Source organism: Battus philenor, unplaced genomic scaffold (genome assembly GCF_028537555.1).
Source record: "Battus philenor isolate CCGP_79_NKW_IND1 unplaced genomic scaffold, ilBatPhil1.0.hap1 SCAF_30, whole genome shotgun sequence".
Taxonomy (NCBI): Eukaryota; Metazoa; Arthropoda; class Insecta; order Lepidoptera; family Papilionidae; genus Battus; species Battus philenor.
In genome coordinates this window covers 1,138,181-1,155,292 of record NW_027181694.1, presented here as the reverse complement: position 1 = coordinate 1,155,292, position 17,112 = coordinate 1,138,181, and the positions used below count along the sequence as shown (strand labels likewise).

The following is a 17,112-nucleotide window of genomic DNA, read 5'->3' as shown; positions in this document are numbered from 1 at the left end:
AGGTTTTTTTGGACGGAAGGACTTAGATTTTATAAACAAATTCACCTTACTTTTTATGATAGTATTAGATATATTATTTAATTTTTAATATGTCTATTGATTTTAGCTATAAAAAATATGAGTGACTGACTACCACTGCAAGTGCGGAAGTGGCTAAATATTGATCCTTTTCTTACTTAGGATGGACTTCCGCAAGAAAACGCCTGATTCAATTAAATAATAACATCGCAAGCCTAACCCTAAGATATCTATAGGGGATATAAAACATAATCGCCACGCTTGGAAGACAGATGTGATCACATCTATGCAACTGTACATATATTGTTTTATATGCATACCATAATTGGTACGCATAGGACAATGTTCTCTACATTTCTACCGAAAAGCTACCAGTGTTTATGCTTTCGGAAATTTTCTGAAAGAAAAACCAACTTATGAAGTTGTATTGATAGTCAATTGTAATTATCTATGATTATTTTATATGAACATTGGCAGGTTGGAATAAAATATTTTCTGTGATTTATTCCTAGTGATATATATCTAACTAGATTTAAATTAGTAAGTTGAATATTCTCACCTGGTTCTCCCACGCCATTAGTTGTATGTTGTGTAACAGCATTACATCTAGCGTTAAAATACCAAAAGACAACAGATCCGTTCTATTACTAGATATAATCTTCCTAGAACTATTCGCTTGAGTGTAATTATCTCCAAAGTATATCTCCTTTAGTTTTTCCATTATCACTGATGCATCTCCTTCTATCAGACTTTCGTTGAGTGCCTTCAGTACTTGTCCGAATTGGTTGCCTGAATCTCTTTTCGTCGTATTAAAGTCCTGGTCGGTTGTGATCCAGTCGTGCAACTCTTGGACTTTCTCTATCAGGTAACTGGTCATGGAATTACTCTCCATGTAGTCCTGATAAAGATCGTCGTTGTAATATTCTTCGTAGTAATCTGTCTCGTGTTGTCCAAGTCCGGAGATTTGTTTGTTGTGGACAATTTCTTTTAAGTTCGACTTGATTTCTGGGCTCATCTCCGGGTACTTCGCGTGGTCCTTCTTCTCTATTCTCTTCTCCGGGTGGTGGAGTGTGGTGTCGTGGAGCGGATGTATTTGTGGTTTGGAAGCTAGATTCTCGTCTGATTTTTTTATTTTCTCCCTATTAGCGACAATGTTTTTGAATATTGACAACTTTTCTAGAATAGGATTCTGTATTTCATTGTTTATCTCCATTGTTGTTGTTGTTGATGCTTTTTGTGTTGTTGTTGTTGATGGAATGTGTTCTGTTGTTGTTGTTGTGGGCCTCGGTTTTTCTGTCGCTGGTCGCGGATTCGAATAGATTGGTTCCTGGATGGGACAAATTTGAAATTCAAGTATTTATTGTCATCTATTTAGTAAGACACATAGATAGATTTAATTATTTATTTATTCTTTTATAATTTATATTGGATGGTGGATTTAATGCTTTACAGCCATTCTCTACCTGTCATCCCTGGGAGGTACAGAGATAACAAGAGTAAAGGAATATTGAATGATTTAATACTCTATGCTATATATATATACATATATATATACCACACTACCTAAGTGACGTTTTGTCAGTCGTTGTATTTCGTGCGACAGAGATAACGCTCTACAAAGTCGAAATTAGCCGATTGTCTCTTTTCAAAAGTCGATGTGCAATATTTAACGCCGGGTACTATATATGGTATATGTATATGTATAAGTCTTTAAAAAGTTATCAAACCCTTCACGTATCTGAGTGTGCGTACATATAATAATATATATACTTAGTTATATATCTAAAATTAAAAGTATATTATTAAATGAATCATATTATAGCATTAAACAATTTTTGGTTGATCGAAATGGAACCAAATTGGATTGTTGATTCATTTATATGGTCGATATTATGATGTATATATAAAGAATTGTTAAATAGTTTCTGTCCGGCTGTTACATCAGCGTTCCTTTTGTATCTTACTGCATATAATGTTAATTTAATCAACGACCAAATCGCCGACTCTCTCATTCCGAGGAGTTGAAACAGGAGAAGCAGTTCCATTGAGATATGGAAATATATGTTACCGGTGCTTCGAATATCTCTCTTGCGGTGTAAGTCTCCGTGGCGCCCCACTTGGTGATGACCACAGTAGCCAGCACCAGGGCTGCGCATACTGCGAAGCAGGATGCACTGGCAATGATCCACACCTTTAACGGAACCTGCAAAATGTTACAATGTCACTCAGAGAGTATTACCATCACCATGTTAAACTATATCTAATTTAATGGAATCAGGCGTTACCTTGCGGAAGTCCATCATAAGTAAGAAAAGGACCAATATTTAGCCACTTCCGCACATGCAGTGGTAGTCGTGCAACAAAGTGCACCGCTGCCAACCCGCTTATAAATGCGTATGCGGCCGATTAGTGCCAAAAGCAGAGTCTCTGATGATTGTGTTTAGCACTAATCGGTGTAACATAACTCCTGAAGATGCCCCGTGGAGGGGTGAAACACGTGTTGAGTGATTTGGTGGTGGCGGTTGTGTGATTCGCATTGTTTGCCGCATGCGCATTTATCAGCGGGCTGGTGGGTCTTAGTTCTATACCGCTGCTACCACTGCCCGAAAAAATTCTTAAAATTATTTTTTGAACATTTTGTCTATGAGACATAACAATGGATTGAACCTCACACACCAAGAAGATCGAAAGATTTCAACATAAATCATTATATATATATATATATATAATAAAATAAAAAAATTTCACATATATATATAAATATATATATATGTGAAAAATTTTAAGGGAACTTATTACATAAATATTGTTTTATTGTTATTTATTCTATAAGTTTTTTTTTTACAAAACAAACATAAAGATAAACTGAAATGCAAATTGTTTACAATATGAGAATCAATTAAATTTATTTGTTTATAAAATATAAATACTTTATTTATTCATCCAAATTTTATCACCTTTAAAGTAATCATCGACATAAAATACATTTGGTCATCACTTCCTTTCCTAGTAAACGTCGGAACATTCCTTTTCGGGTACAGCCTTCGAGATCTTTAGGTTTTTATCTTCTCAATCGTGTCAAAACTGCCTCCACGCATTGATCTTAAGTTTACTGAACATCCAGAAGTCAGATACAAATCAGGATATACTATAGTTGAACGACTAACTCTGAGATATTTCAACTTCGAGTGCCGGTCTGGTGTGAAAATCAGGGAGGAATCAATAGCCTCCCTGATAAGAGAAGAAAGAACCAAAGAAGAGTTCCTCCTACTCTGTAGAAAAATAATAAGTATAGTAATAGATAGAAATAAAAGCTAATACAAATATAACAACAAAAATAAAAAAAAATAATGTAAAACCAAGTGATATTGTATTCACCTATGTAGAAATAAAATAATAAAAATGTAAAAGAGTAATGAGGGATGTATGAAAGGCGTTACAGAGCGAAAGGGAAAGACAGAAGAATTGTGGCAAGAATGAAAAGAACGAAAGATCATACGATGTATGAAAGACGATAATGAAAATAAAAAAATTTGTGAAAAAATTAAATAATGTTGAATAGTCCCTGTCCCACACAAGATAGGGGGTACGAGAGGCTCCCAATAACGGGGGCCATGAAAAAAAACTCTGAGATATTTAAACCTTTTGATAAATGCATCGTATGATCAAAAGCATCTCTACCACGAAGTATCAACTCTTAGGATATACTGTGATATTAATTTCTTTGACTAATACTTGTTGATAGTTCCTTTTGGATCCGATACGATATGCACTATGAACAATGAGAAATAAGAAATGAGGAAATCCGGAGAAGAATCAATACTGGTAAAGAACATAGTCGTATTTTATATATGAAAAAAATTCAATGGAACAAAAATTTAACAACTCCTTCACATGTCTGAGTGTGCATATATATAATAAAGTACCACAAGATATCTCAGACTTTACTTTTCTTAGTTATATATCTAAAATTAGAAGTCTACACCTATCCCCCGATTTACACAGTACTTGTTTTACACGTTTTCGGTTTTACACGGTTTTCCAAATAAGTTTTTTTTTTCGTTTTAATAACCGATTATATTACCATCTGTGTGAATTCGAAACTTCGATTCCGAAAAAAAGAATGAGAGTAATTTCTGACAGTGATAAAGGATAATGAAACACCTTTGGTTTTAATATTTGTTCATCTGTAATATATTTAATATATTAAATATTTTAACTTGTCAATGCATTTTATTTTTATTTCCGTGTACATCAAAAAATTTTAAAAAATATTTCACAACTGTTAAATAGCAAAATTATGCATTTTCTGCAAGTTTTTCGATTTACACGGTTTTGACTTGAAAATTTTAAATTTTCGATTTACACGTTTTTCTCAGGAACGTATCTACCGTGTAAATCGGGGGATAGGTGTATTATTAAATAAATCATATTATAGCATTAAATAATTTTTAGTTGATCGAAATGGAATTAATTTGGTTTGTTGATTCATTTATATGTTTGATATTATAATGTATATATAAAGAATTGTTAAATAGTTTCTGTCCGTCTGTTACATCAGCGTTCCTTTTGTATCTTACTTCATATAATGTTAATTTAATCAACAATCAAATCGCATTTTTTCAAACACTTGGCTTATGTTATAGATCAGTGATTCCCAAAGTTGTCTATATCGACCCCTAGGGGTCTGTGACAACCTGCAAGGGGTCTAGGTCAGCGAAAAAAAATTTGGGGGTCCATGAAATGAAAATGGGGGTCCACGATAGTGGATCTCAATACATACACTGATAGTACCTATTTACTTACATCATACTATATTATAATATTAAAACATTTACATTGTTTATAAAAGTACCTATGAAGTAAAAAATTGATTATATATGTTAATAAAATTGTGTAAGTTGTAGGATGTTGGTATTCACTTTGTGGTCGAAATACATTTTGAACTTGTAAAAACCTGAGAGTCGCAGTCTCGTGTTTATTTAATGTTACGTATATTTTACATAACAGATACAAAATTTTATTTTGAATAGTTTTAATTTAAATTCAATTAATAAATGTATAAATTAACATGTGTTTTTACTTTAAGTTTTTAACACTAAACTTCACTACAGTTAGAAATTTACAGGAAATCAATATCAGGTAAGTAGGGGGTCTACCCAACACGGAAAAACATGGCAAGGGGTCTACGACACAAAAAAGTTTGGGTAACTCTGCTTTTGAAAAACAGACGCTTGGCTAAAGTTATATACAGTACTACCAACCTAGAAAAAATTATCTCCCTTCATAATGATCATGAGTTTTAAATGACAATTTCAAACGTTAGATCATAACAAGTAGACTGAAGAAATTTAATATATGAAAATAAAAATAAATAAATAGATTTCACTTGAACTACGAATTCGCCATAGAAAAATTTAACTATCGAATTCCTGCAGCAAGAACGCGTTCTAGATCTAGATCTCTCTTTTTTTATCAACGGCTAAGACAAATATCGGTAAACGTGCACCCTTATACAGGATGTGTGACCTCCATAATTCATATGTTAGTGATATTGATATATTCTCGTGCTCTCTCGTATCTTTTAAAAAACAATTTCGTTCGAAATTATTGAGTACATACAATGCAATTTAAACCATAATATAAATATATAAACCATAGTCTTTGATCCCTGTTTAGTAATGTTTTTGTTTTTTCATTGTTAGACTATAAATCATTATATGTTCTCAGTGAGATAGTTATAAGGTAACAACTGTAACTAATTTTATATTTCTAAGCTTCTAAGTTTGTACTTTCTTACTGCCTTTTGTAACTGTTTATCTCCAATAAAGTAAATAAATAATAAAAGATGAGTCCATTTTTTGTTTTTAAATCCGATGAAAGTAATGATTCTAAGGGAAATCTCTTTTTATGTTATTTCGTTCCGTCATAGCTGACTTGTGAAGTGTAATGAAATATATTTTGTTTTCTATTTTTAAACTAGCTGTACCCGCGAATTCGTCTGCGTGGTATTTAAAAAAATAGTTTTTACTTTTTTATTTAAGAGCTTTTATAAAATAAATGTATACTAAGTTACTTATTGTTACATCAGCTAACTTCCTTTATAAGTCACGTCACCGGTCAAGCTGTTTCAGAAATTGCCGGAACAAAAAGACAGACAAAAATTTTAAAAAAAAATTTTATATACACATATGTATATAGTAAACAGCGGTAATTTTAATATTACAAACAGAAACTCAAATATTTTTATTTATATAAATCAGGTTGTAGTATTAGGGGTACCGGAAAGTAATGTCGCTTTCTTAAGTTAAATTCACACGACTACATTTCTAGCAAGTTTTTATTTCTAATCAACAATATATTCACCTTCGTTATCAACAACCTTTTGCCGTCTACCTTTACCTTTTTTGTATGTCGACATTACTTTCCGGTCCCCCTAATATATACATATATATATATATATATATATATATATATATATATATATATATATATGTGTGTGTATATATATTTTTTATAAAGGCCCCTCGTACCCCTAATATGTTGGGATCAGGGTCTTTGTTTACAAATAAGTTTTTCAAATTTTAATCTTTATTCTTCACTCACTTTCATTCTTCTCAATTTCTTTTGTTCTTACCTTTTTCCATCACAATATCTTTCATTTTGTTCTTTCATTCCTTCTTGCTTTCATCGCCTTCCTTCCCTCATCTTATTACTCTTAGGTGGCTAGGTACATTTCTTTTATTACTTATCCTATTTTTTTTATTTCACAGTTTCCTTTTTTGGGTTTGACATTTTTAATACAATACTACTTTTTTCTTATTCTATTTTTAGTTTATTTTTCCTGTTATTAATTGACTAGTTATTTGTGCAGTTTATTTTGTACCTACTTATCTAAATTGTTTTATTCCTTTTAACAGTATCACTCACCACCCTACAAGCAAATATATATAAATATTCTATTGAATAACAAGCCTTTTCCGTCAATTTACTTTTAATAAGCGTTTTGAATTTTGTATGTTACTCCAATAATGTTTTGCGGAATTTAATTAAAAAAATCTGTTTCCGTTTATTAAAAATGAATTAGAATCTTTTTGCAGTCGAAACTTTGGTACGGACTGTTTTTGATTGACTTGTAAATACGAGATATTATAGTACCTATTCAAATATCTCAAGGAGATTTGCGGTCTTAAACCATAAATAGCAAAGAAAGTAATTTTTTGCAGAACATATATATTTTCAATATCAGCATCTTTACTCCGAAGTATCAGCTCATAGGATATACTGTGATATTAACTTCTTTGATTAATATATGTTGCTAGTTACTTTTGGATCCGATGCGATATTTACTTTGTACAATGAAAAATAAGAAATGAGAAAATCCGGAGAAGAATCAATACTGGTCAAGAACATAGTCGTGTTTTATACTTATGTAAAGTAAAGCCTTATGAAACCTTGTAGGTGAATATCCTATGCTCCTTTTGTGCGTGGTAGATTCATCCAGCATAAGATATTTTAGTATATAACCTTCGACATAGTGTTTCTCTATCCTAAATCCTAGAACTGTGATATGAGGTAAACTGCATTATTGTTCCATATGGAAATACTTATATTTAGGTATTTAATGGAATCAGGCTTTACCTCGCGGAAGTCCATCCTAAGTAAGAAAAGGACCAATATTTAGCCACTTCCGCACATGCAGTGGTAGTCGTGCAACTAAGTGCACCGCCCGCCAGCCCGCTGATAAATGCGTATGCGGCAAACAATGCGAATCACACAACCGCCACCGCCCTCAACACGTGTTTCACCCCTCCATGGGGCATCTTCAGGAGTTATGTTACACCGATTAGTGACAAACACAGTGTTTCCTTTCTTACTTATATATATTTAGGTATTTATACATCTGTGATAAAATTTCATTTTGCCTTTCAACCTGTGTAAGACATCCGTATATAATATAATTATTCTAGCATTGATAGGTTAAAAAGTGGTCGACGAAATATGATGTTTCAAGTGGCAGTTACAATATCTCAGCTGTACTTACAGTGGTTTTACTTGGGATCCTATCGCAGGAGACGGGTCTAGGTGGCAGTGGTCGTCGAGCCCTCTCCACACACACTCTCGTGAGACTAGAACTGGCATATCCCTGCCAGTCTGGCGACATGGCCAGTCTACTGCTGCAAGAACTCGGCGATGGTGATCCCTTCTCCTTCTCGTACTGGAACATTCTGATGAAAGAGACATAGATTTAATACACAGTTTATCAACAATAATTTCGTATGTCAATCTCCTGTTTAATCCTAGACGAAAGTCCCGTTAAAATAATGTACCCGGCGATAAATATTGCACATCGACCTTAGGAAAGAGACAATCGGCTGTCTTCGGCTTCGTAGAGCGTTATATCGGTCCCACCTATGTGACATTTTGTCAGTCGTTGTATTTCGTATACAGTGTTTACTCTGAAATATTTTACATATATATACACATATTTATATATATATATATATATATATATATAACATCGTATAGAGTTTATTATATATATATAATAAACTCAACTTGACGTCACTAAGAAAAGTAATTCTGAATGTCGAATTAAAAAAAAATTTGAACATAAATAAAGTGTAAACAAAATGGAGGGTAGCAAGAGAAAAGATAAAGTCGTTGGAATAACCATAAAGTCGTGGTAAAAAATGAATTTAAATTGCAAATATAAATAAAAATAAAATTCCCATAAAGTCTTAAAAGATTAATTTAAAATAATTTTATAACACTTTAAGAGAAGGAGGAGAATCTATTACATTTGAGCGCCACAATTCTGATCACTGTAGGGTAGGTGTAAATTTGTAAACACATGACTGAAAAACTATTGAGGGTACTTGAATATTTTATATACCCACGGATAAATAACGAGGTATTACACAATAAAAGACTTGTCTTACTGACCTCGCACGTATTTATTTTGTCATACAAATATATAAGCCTAAATTATATATATGTACACAACATATATATATATACTAGAATGTAATAGGACAGTTACTTTCTGGCAGTACAATGTCTGCAGAGATACAATATTAAAAATATACACAATAATAAACCAGTGCAAGGCATATGACTCTCTTTAAGATATCTTTTTTTTTATTAAATCTAATTTGTATCGCTAGTGTTTTTATACAATATTTATTTTTCGCTTAACCCTTAAATGCATAATGATGTAAAACTGCAACATACCACTTAAACGTAAAATGAGTACTACACTTAAGAATAAATGCATAGTGTTGTATATCTGCAACATAAGTTTTTTTTTTTAAGTATATATAAAAAATATTATATACATTTTTTTTTCTATTTTTCCCTGCATTTTAGTGTACTTATCTGCAAGATAATTTTTTTTAAAGTATAAATAAAAGTCGTGCATTTAAGGGTTAAACTAAACGCAGACAGTTGGGAGATGGTTGCTGCTATTTGATACGGATCTTTCTTCTCCCAGCTGCGAGGCACGACAGCGTTTTATAATTTTTCTTACACAATTTTCTCTTATGGGTAAATACAGCTACTCTGAAAGATATCTATGGATGGATATATCATAATCGACGCGCATGGCAGGCGGGTTGGAGATCGCAGTGTAATAAAAAGCGCTTCCATCAGACTTCTTTTAAACTTGTTTTTAAGAGGTCAATCTAATATATAAAATTCTCGTGTCACGGTGTTCGAACTTGAACTCCTCCGAAACGGCTTGACCGATTTTTACCAAATTTAACATGCGTATTCAGTATGTCTGAGAATCGGCTACTATCTATTTTCTATACCCCTAAGTGATAAGGGTGGTCCACACCTAAATTTTATTTTTAATTTTTTAGACATTTTTTTTTGGTTTTTATTTTATTATGATACAGCATACAAAAATACATACAAACCTAAATTTTCACCCCTCTACGATCAACCCTTATCTTACATTTGTTAATTAAAAACTTTAATTTTTTTTGCAAAACAACGTTTGCGGGATCAGCTGGTTCTATATAAATAGGTGAATTATATAAGATATCCGGAATCGAACCCGTGACATATGATCGCAAGTCTCACTCTACCGCTGACCTATCGACGATTCAGTACAATTGTGGACATCTTTTATATATGCGTATATATATACATATATAAGTAATGTTTATATATTGGGTATATATTTCTTATTAATGTGATTTTTGCCGTCATTATATATATGTGTGCTCGACGCGTGTGTGTGTGTGTGTGCATAATAATAAAAGGACTCCAATACGCATCCAACCCAATATGCTTTGCAAATGCCATTAGATAGACTAAAAAAAAGTTATGCTAAAATGTTAAACTCGCATTCTCCATTGGAGCCTCCGTTGGAGGCTTCAACGCGCGCTAACGTGAAGTTTTATTTGAAAAATCTTAGCGAAGGTTTAAGAGTGGCAAAGCTGGCGTTGAAATCAGGGAGGAGACAATGGCCTCCCTGATAGGCGGCGATGACAAACAGGCATTCATATCCCTTTGTAAAGAGATCGCCAAAAGGGCGATAGAAAGAAATAAAGCAAACAGAATATAAAAAGATAAATAGATTAAAAATGTAAATAGAAAAAAAAACTGTGATAGAAAATAATTATAGAATTAGTAACAATGTAAAATAAAAATACAAATCGAAAAATAGGGAAGAATGATAGACGAACAGAGCAAAAGGGTAAGAAAGTAGAAATGTAGCATGAAAGATAGAAAACGGACCGAAAGAGAATGTGAATAATGAAAGAAGAGAGAGAAAATAAAAGATAACGTGAAAACATTAAATGCTAATAAAGTCCCTATCCCACCACAAATAAGGGTACGAGAGGCCCCCAATAGCGGGGGTCATTAAAAAAAAATACTGACAAGCGAGAGAGAATTACAAAATTCATACCACTGTTTAAGCCTTAAGGTAATTAATCAAAATATTCAAAGGCTTCAATTAAATATATATATATATATATATATATATGTCTTTTTATTTTTATTTCGTCACCTAGGAACCTATATCCTATATAGATGACATTCCGTATTCACTGTTTCTATATTCGCGACATATTTATGGAACATAATCTTTGCAAATAAAGAGCTTTTACAGTACCCGGCGATAAATGATGCACATCGACCTTTGGAAAGAGACAATCGGCTAATTTCGGCTTCGTAGATCGTTATCTCTGTCGCACGAAGTACAAACAGTCCGGTATCTATTAGGAGCTGATACAACAAGTATCATTTGCTTCTTTTGATAATTATTTTTATTCTTTGTATAAAATATATCAGTTTTTCTATAAGCGGTACTGTATAAGATTATAATCGAACACGTGACCTACGATCGCAAGTCCCAGTCCCCCACCGCTGGGCTACCGGTGCTATCGTAACAGCACACGTAACGCTATAATTTTGCAGACAATTGCTGCGCTTGTTGTCTTGGACAATTCTGATGTCCGCCTCGATGTACAACACTAACCAGGTCGCTTCCCACGATACGTAACGGAATATATTTAAAAAACTTTTAAGTTTAACGGTTTTTTGGTACCCATATTGTGGTGGTTGTGGAAAAATATGTACCTAGTCCGCCATATTGGAACGGCGTTCATCTCGAATTTTAAATTTTGACATAATCATCGTGTTTTACTAGTGTAGCCCTTTCATTTGATACCCATATTGAGGGGGTTAAGGATAAATACGTAATCCACCATTTTGTATCGGCGGCCATCTTAGATTTATAATGTTATTGATTTTATTATATTACATTGTCATCTAAATTAAATGTGTGTACCAAATTTCAGATCAATCTGACAACGGGAAGGTGCTTAAATTTCAATTTCTAATTCTGACCCAAATAAATAAACAAATAAATTCCGTATGGGTCGAACTAAATAACGGATTTATTTAGTTTAACCCAATTTAAAAAAGACAATAATTTTTTGTCTATTTTAGTTATTTCCGCAGTATTATATTACGGGTTCCTATATGAGGTTGTGATTTTTTTTCTAGGGCCCGTATATTATGGAAGTAATGACAACACGAAGTCTTAAATAAATATTTAAAAAATTAAGTTATTTTTGATGGTAGCATATATAAATTTATATCTTTGCTTGTACATTTATATCTGGCTGGTTAGGGTAACATTCAATATGTTCCATTTTTAAATTCAACTATCAATTAAAGTTTTATTTCGACATATTTTTCATTTGTTTTTCTTTATGTAAAAGCGAGTGAATTTATTAAAGAAATTCGATATATTAAAATACATATATATCAGGAGTGTCAGTAAAAGAAAGACGAAGTTAAAACCGGTGTTTCTCAACGTGGGTGTTCACGTCCCACAAGTGGGCAATTTAATTATTAGGGGGGGAAATCAAAAATAAGCTTGACTAGTTTAACCTTTTCGCTTTAATATATATATGTTACATAGGGGAGCGTAAGAATTTTACAAAGTCTAAGATAGGGCATGGCACATAAAAGATGTGAAATAAAAGTAAAAGAATGCCCCATCTGATCAAGTGGCAGCCTAGGTTGGGAACGCTTGATGAATGGAATAGGAGGTACATGGAAGGTATGACGGCATTGAAAACTCGGAAATTTGAGCTGAACACGGTCTTGGTATAGATGCTCATGGGTCATGGGGTGTTCTCGGAGTATCTTTACGGGTTTTATCTCAAGGAGCAGGCGGACCAGACCGTGCTGCACCTGGTGGTCAACTATCCTGCATTCGGAAGACTTAGATACAACTTCGAACGTCGGTTAGAAAGGAAGATCGACGAGCATCACCTTTATTATAAAAGAAGAAGGCAGATCATTCTTATTCAATTACCAAAACAGAAAAGAGAGAAAGAAAATAAAAGTAACAGAATAAGGTAATAAAATAAAAATAAACTGTGATACATTGTTACGGAAAGACTTAAACTGTGATAGTTGGAGAAGATGAAAGGCGATACAAAGAAGGAAATTAAGAATGAAAAAGAATATTACATTATGTGATATATATTAAAAGAAAAAATTCAAAATGTAGAGGTCCCTTTACCACAATAAGATAGGGCAATACAAGAGGTCCGAAAAACGGTGACCTTAAAAAAAAGCTTGAATATATTGGTTTAAGCATTTTGCAATATTCGAAAGCAGGTTGAGTAAGAACTAAGTGAGAACACCATCGCCTCATTGATAGAAGAAAAACCCGACAGACCAGTGTTCCTCGATTATTGCAAAAAAATAGCAAAACATGTAATAAATAATTAACAAAACTAATACAGGTCTTAGCTAAAAACAATTAGAAATAATTATAAAGTTAATAAAACAAAAACTATGTAATCTGTGATAGAATGTAAAATAAAATATAAGATAAAGTAAAAATAATGTGATAACCAAAAGATGTGATAGTAAGGAACGAGGCGAAAAAAGTAAAGCGATGAATGAACGGTAGAAAGTAAGTAAAAGAAAGATAGAAATTGTAGAATGTAAGTAGAAGAAAGATAGATGATGTGAAGTATGACAGAAGAGCGTGGAAATAAAAAAGAAAAGAAATTGAATCATTAAAAGATAAAAACGTCCCTGTCCCATAAATAAGAAAAAGGAACGAGATGGCACCAATATCGGAGGCCATAAAAAAATATTTTCAATCTTGTAACTTATATGAAAGATCTATCTTGCTCTGGTAGATAAGATATAATTAACTTGAATTGGTTATAACTATTATTTTATTTTGTACACCAGCACGTTGTTCGCTACGTTGATTTTACGAGGTTTCCCATCAGGTCACGCGCGCCAACTAGAAACGTTTGTACTGTAAAGTCAATGTTTCTTCTCGATAAGGTTTTATCGTTAACAAAAAGGGGAATTCCATAGAAATATAATTCTTTACATACATCGGACGAAAGAGGGCGCTCGACAAAAATCGCGGCTTGTGATTGGACGATTTTAATTGGTCGAACATTGAATCGGTATACACCAATACCTCGCTTTGCGTCGTGGTTACGTTCCAAAAAAACACGACGCATATTGAAACGCCGCAAAGTGAATCAAGATTCTCTATGGCAAACCATGTAAAGATCGAAGATAGGTTCCAGGGTTACGAAAATGCTACTTTTTAAAAAGAAAATTGAACAAAGTAAACATTTAAAAAACAATAATAATTTAACTGTGCCAATAAATAAATTGGAATATTATTTACCTTTTTTGTAATCAGAAACGACACGATGAAATTTATATAAATTTATTATTCTCTTTAAAAAAAAAGCACAACACACTACTTAATTGAAACCGAACTCCAAAATTAGCAAAACAGAAAACAGTTAGAAAGGGAATGCCCGAGTTTTGATGGCATGGCGCAATTATAAAACAAAAGTGTTGCCATCGTTTAGAAAAAGAAGAAAATTTCTAAAAAACATTAAAGACTCGAACCCAAAACAACGCAACCTCGAAAATCTAACGACGCACAGTGAAAATTAGTACTAATTAAGCAGCGACGCAACTTTGAAAAAAAAACGACGACGAAACGACGCAAAGCGAGGTATTGGTGTAAATATGAACTAAGTTTGATGAATACACTGAAATAACACTTCTATTTATGACTTCGTGTTGCTATTATCTCCAAGACCTTCCAGCACTGGGAAGAATCCCACAGATTTCTTTTACGACAAACCATTGCAGATCTTTAGACTTGAACATCAAAATGTCTGAAAGTGTGAGACAGAAGCAGTGAAATTATTTTAACTTGAATAAGTATATTTTTATTCTCTGACAAAGATAGTGACATTTATACAACCTTCTGGTTTTTGTAAGGAAAAATTTGTGTACACGATCAAATATACGTGTAGAAATCAGCAATAGAAGATACCAAAAAAAAGAAAATTCTCCAAAGAAAATCGAGAAAAATCTCTGAAGTTCCAAAGTGTTTTAAATTGTTATGACATAAATATAAGAAAAGATGTTAGAGTGATGTCAAGCCAAAATACTTATTGTAACATTTTGTAGTAATTTATATGTTTCTATATATGCTATTAATTTTTTGTTGCACGTTGTTCCCGAGTTGATAATTTTGTTACAAAGCACATGTGACAGAACCCTCTAAACAATAAACACGGAACCCTAGGATCAAGAAGTGAACACGTGTAACCTTGAAGTAATTTATAAATTTTTGTGTACGGCTCTCGGAAATTCTAACCGAGTACTATCTCGAACTTACTAGAACCTTATCCGTAGTATAAATAAGTGTACCCATGTCGACAGTTCAGTGTTGTTTTTCGAGTTATATAAGATCTACGATCAGTGATACAAAGTGACTATTTGGTAAGTTATTTGGACAGTGATTTCTTGAGCGATTGGGAAGCGAAGTTTGGACTGAGCGAAAGTATACTTTGTGTTGAAGTAGGGTAAGAAAAGGACCAATATTTAGCCACTTCCGCACATGCAGTGGTAGTCGTGCAATAAAGTGCACCGCCCGCCAGCCCGCTGATGAATTCGTATGCGGCAAACAATGCAACACACACACTCTGTGTTTGGCACTAATCGGTGTAACATTACTGTTGAAGATGCCCCGTGGAGGGGTGAAACACGTGTTGAGTAATTTGGCGGTGGCGGTTGTGTGATTCGCATTGATCAGTGGGCTGGCGGGCGGTGCACTTTATTGTACGACTGCCACTGCATGTGCGGAAGTGGCTAAATATTGGTCCTTTTCTTACTTAGGATGGACTTCCGCGAGGTAACGCCTGATTCCATTAAAATTGGAAGTAGGGTGACCATATGATTTGTGAATAAAGGACTCGTTGAACCAGTGGTGTTACATTTCGAGTCGGAACCCACTGTAACAGTATCTCAGCATGGATTTACTTTCGTTAAAATTTCCTATACGAACGTCATGATCTAATTCGCAGCTGGAATGTAGTCTCTGTTTAGCTCGCCACCACCATCTGTGACGGGGTCAATGTACTGTATCCTCACGTAACCATACGTTGGTGATGGTCGTAGATCATTTCATCACATCCTCCCATATCATATATCGGGCTTGTACCTTTTCTGTCAAATTTTGCATCTATAGATAATAATACACCTTGTGATATTTTTTTCATATTATGTTTTTAATAAGAGTATGATATTCACGGGGCACGAGGGGTTCTCTGAGTACCTCCACAGGTTCAAGCTCAAGGAGGACCCCTCGTGCTTCTGTGAACCGGACGTGGACCAGACCATGATCCACCTGGTACCAGAATGTCCCGCATTTGGAGGGCTCCGGTACGAGACCGAATGCCGGATAGGAAAAAAGATTGTGGAGGCCACACTCGCCTCCATTATAATGGAAAATGATGCAAGAGAGTCCGTCCTCAAATTCTTCAGGAAAGTTGCACAATACGTAATTAATAGGAATAATACATAGTTAAACATAAAATATTGTAAGTCTTATTATATATTTAATCTTATTAATAATGTAAAATTGATGTACAATTAAATAAAGCTGTGATACTGCAATAGAAAATACAACTGAAGTGTTTGAGGATGGATGAAAGGAATGGAATGATTGAGAAAGGAAGATGGAATTATGGAATGATAGAAGGAAGAAAAAAGAAGATATTGTGAACTATGAAAGACGAGGACGAAAATAAAATATTCATATGAAAAAATTGTTGAGAAATGAAAAACCCTGTTCCCAACAAAATAGGGGTGGAAGGAAAGGTCCTAATAGCGGAGGCCTAAAAAAAAGAGTATGATATTTCACTCTCTCTTCGGTTTCGTAACAGTTGTGTTTTTACGTGGGAGGGTAGTTAGCCCTCCGCACAACCCCCAATGTGCTGGAGGACCACATCCTTCGTTGGTCAACGGGCCCTTCGGGCCCAGCCGGCTAGCTTAGCTAGGCTGTGCTACCGACCATCCCCCCATCCGCCACCCGGGGGACGCCGCTGGCTTGGTCACTTGGAGCGAATGGGATCGGATCGGAGCGTGAAGGTAGCGTTCCTGGAAAAACCGAGGGGTCGAAGACCAGTGGGTAGACCCAGGTATCGCTGGATCGATCGCGTTGAGGCAGACTTGCGTGAATGTCAGCCAATGGCAGACGATGGCGCAAGATAGAGGAAAGTG

The 17,112-nt window shown here is 33.9% G+C and overlaps 1 protein-coding gene across 1 annotated transcript in view; it reads right to left on the bottom strand.

Moving 5' to 3' along the window:
- The window catches only part of LOC137927379 (uncharacterized), a 41,109-nt gene that overhangs the window by 9,328 nt on the left and 14,669 nt on the right, over positions 1–17,112 (bottom strand). Inside the window, exons 2-4 of the mRNA XM_068771178.1 lie at positions 8,063–8,246; positions 2,087–2,221; positions 578–1,345 (exon numbers count right to left, since the gene is read on the bottom strand). Of these exons, the coding sequence (XP_068627279.1) occupies positions 578–1,345; positions 2,087–2,221; positions 8,063–8,245 (1,086 nt within the window). The 5' untranslated portion in view covers position 8,246. The remainder of the gene's footprint in view (positions 1–577; positions 1,346–2,086; positions 2,222–8,062; positions 8,247–17,112) is intronic.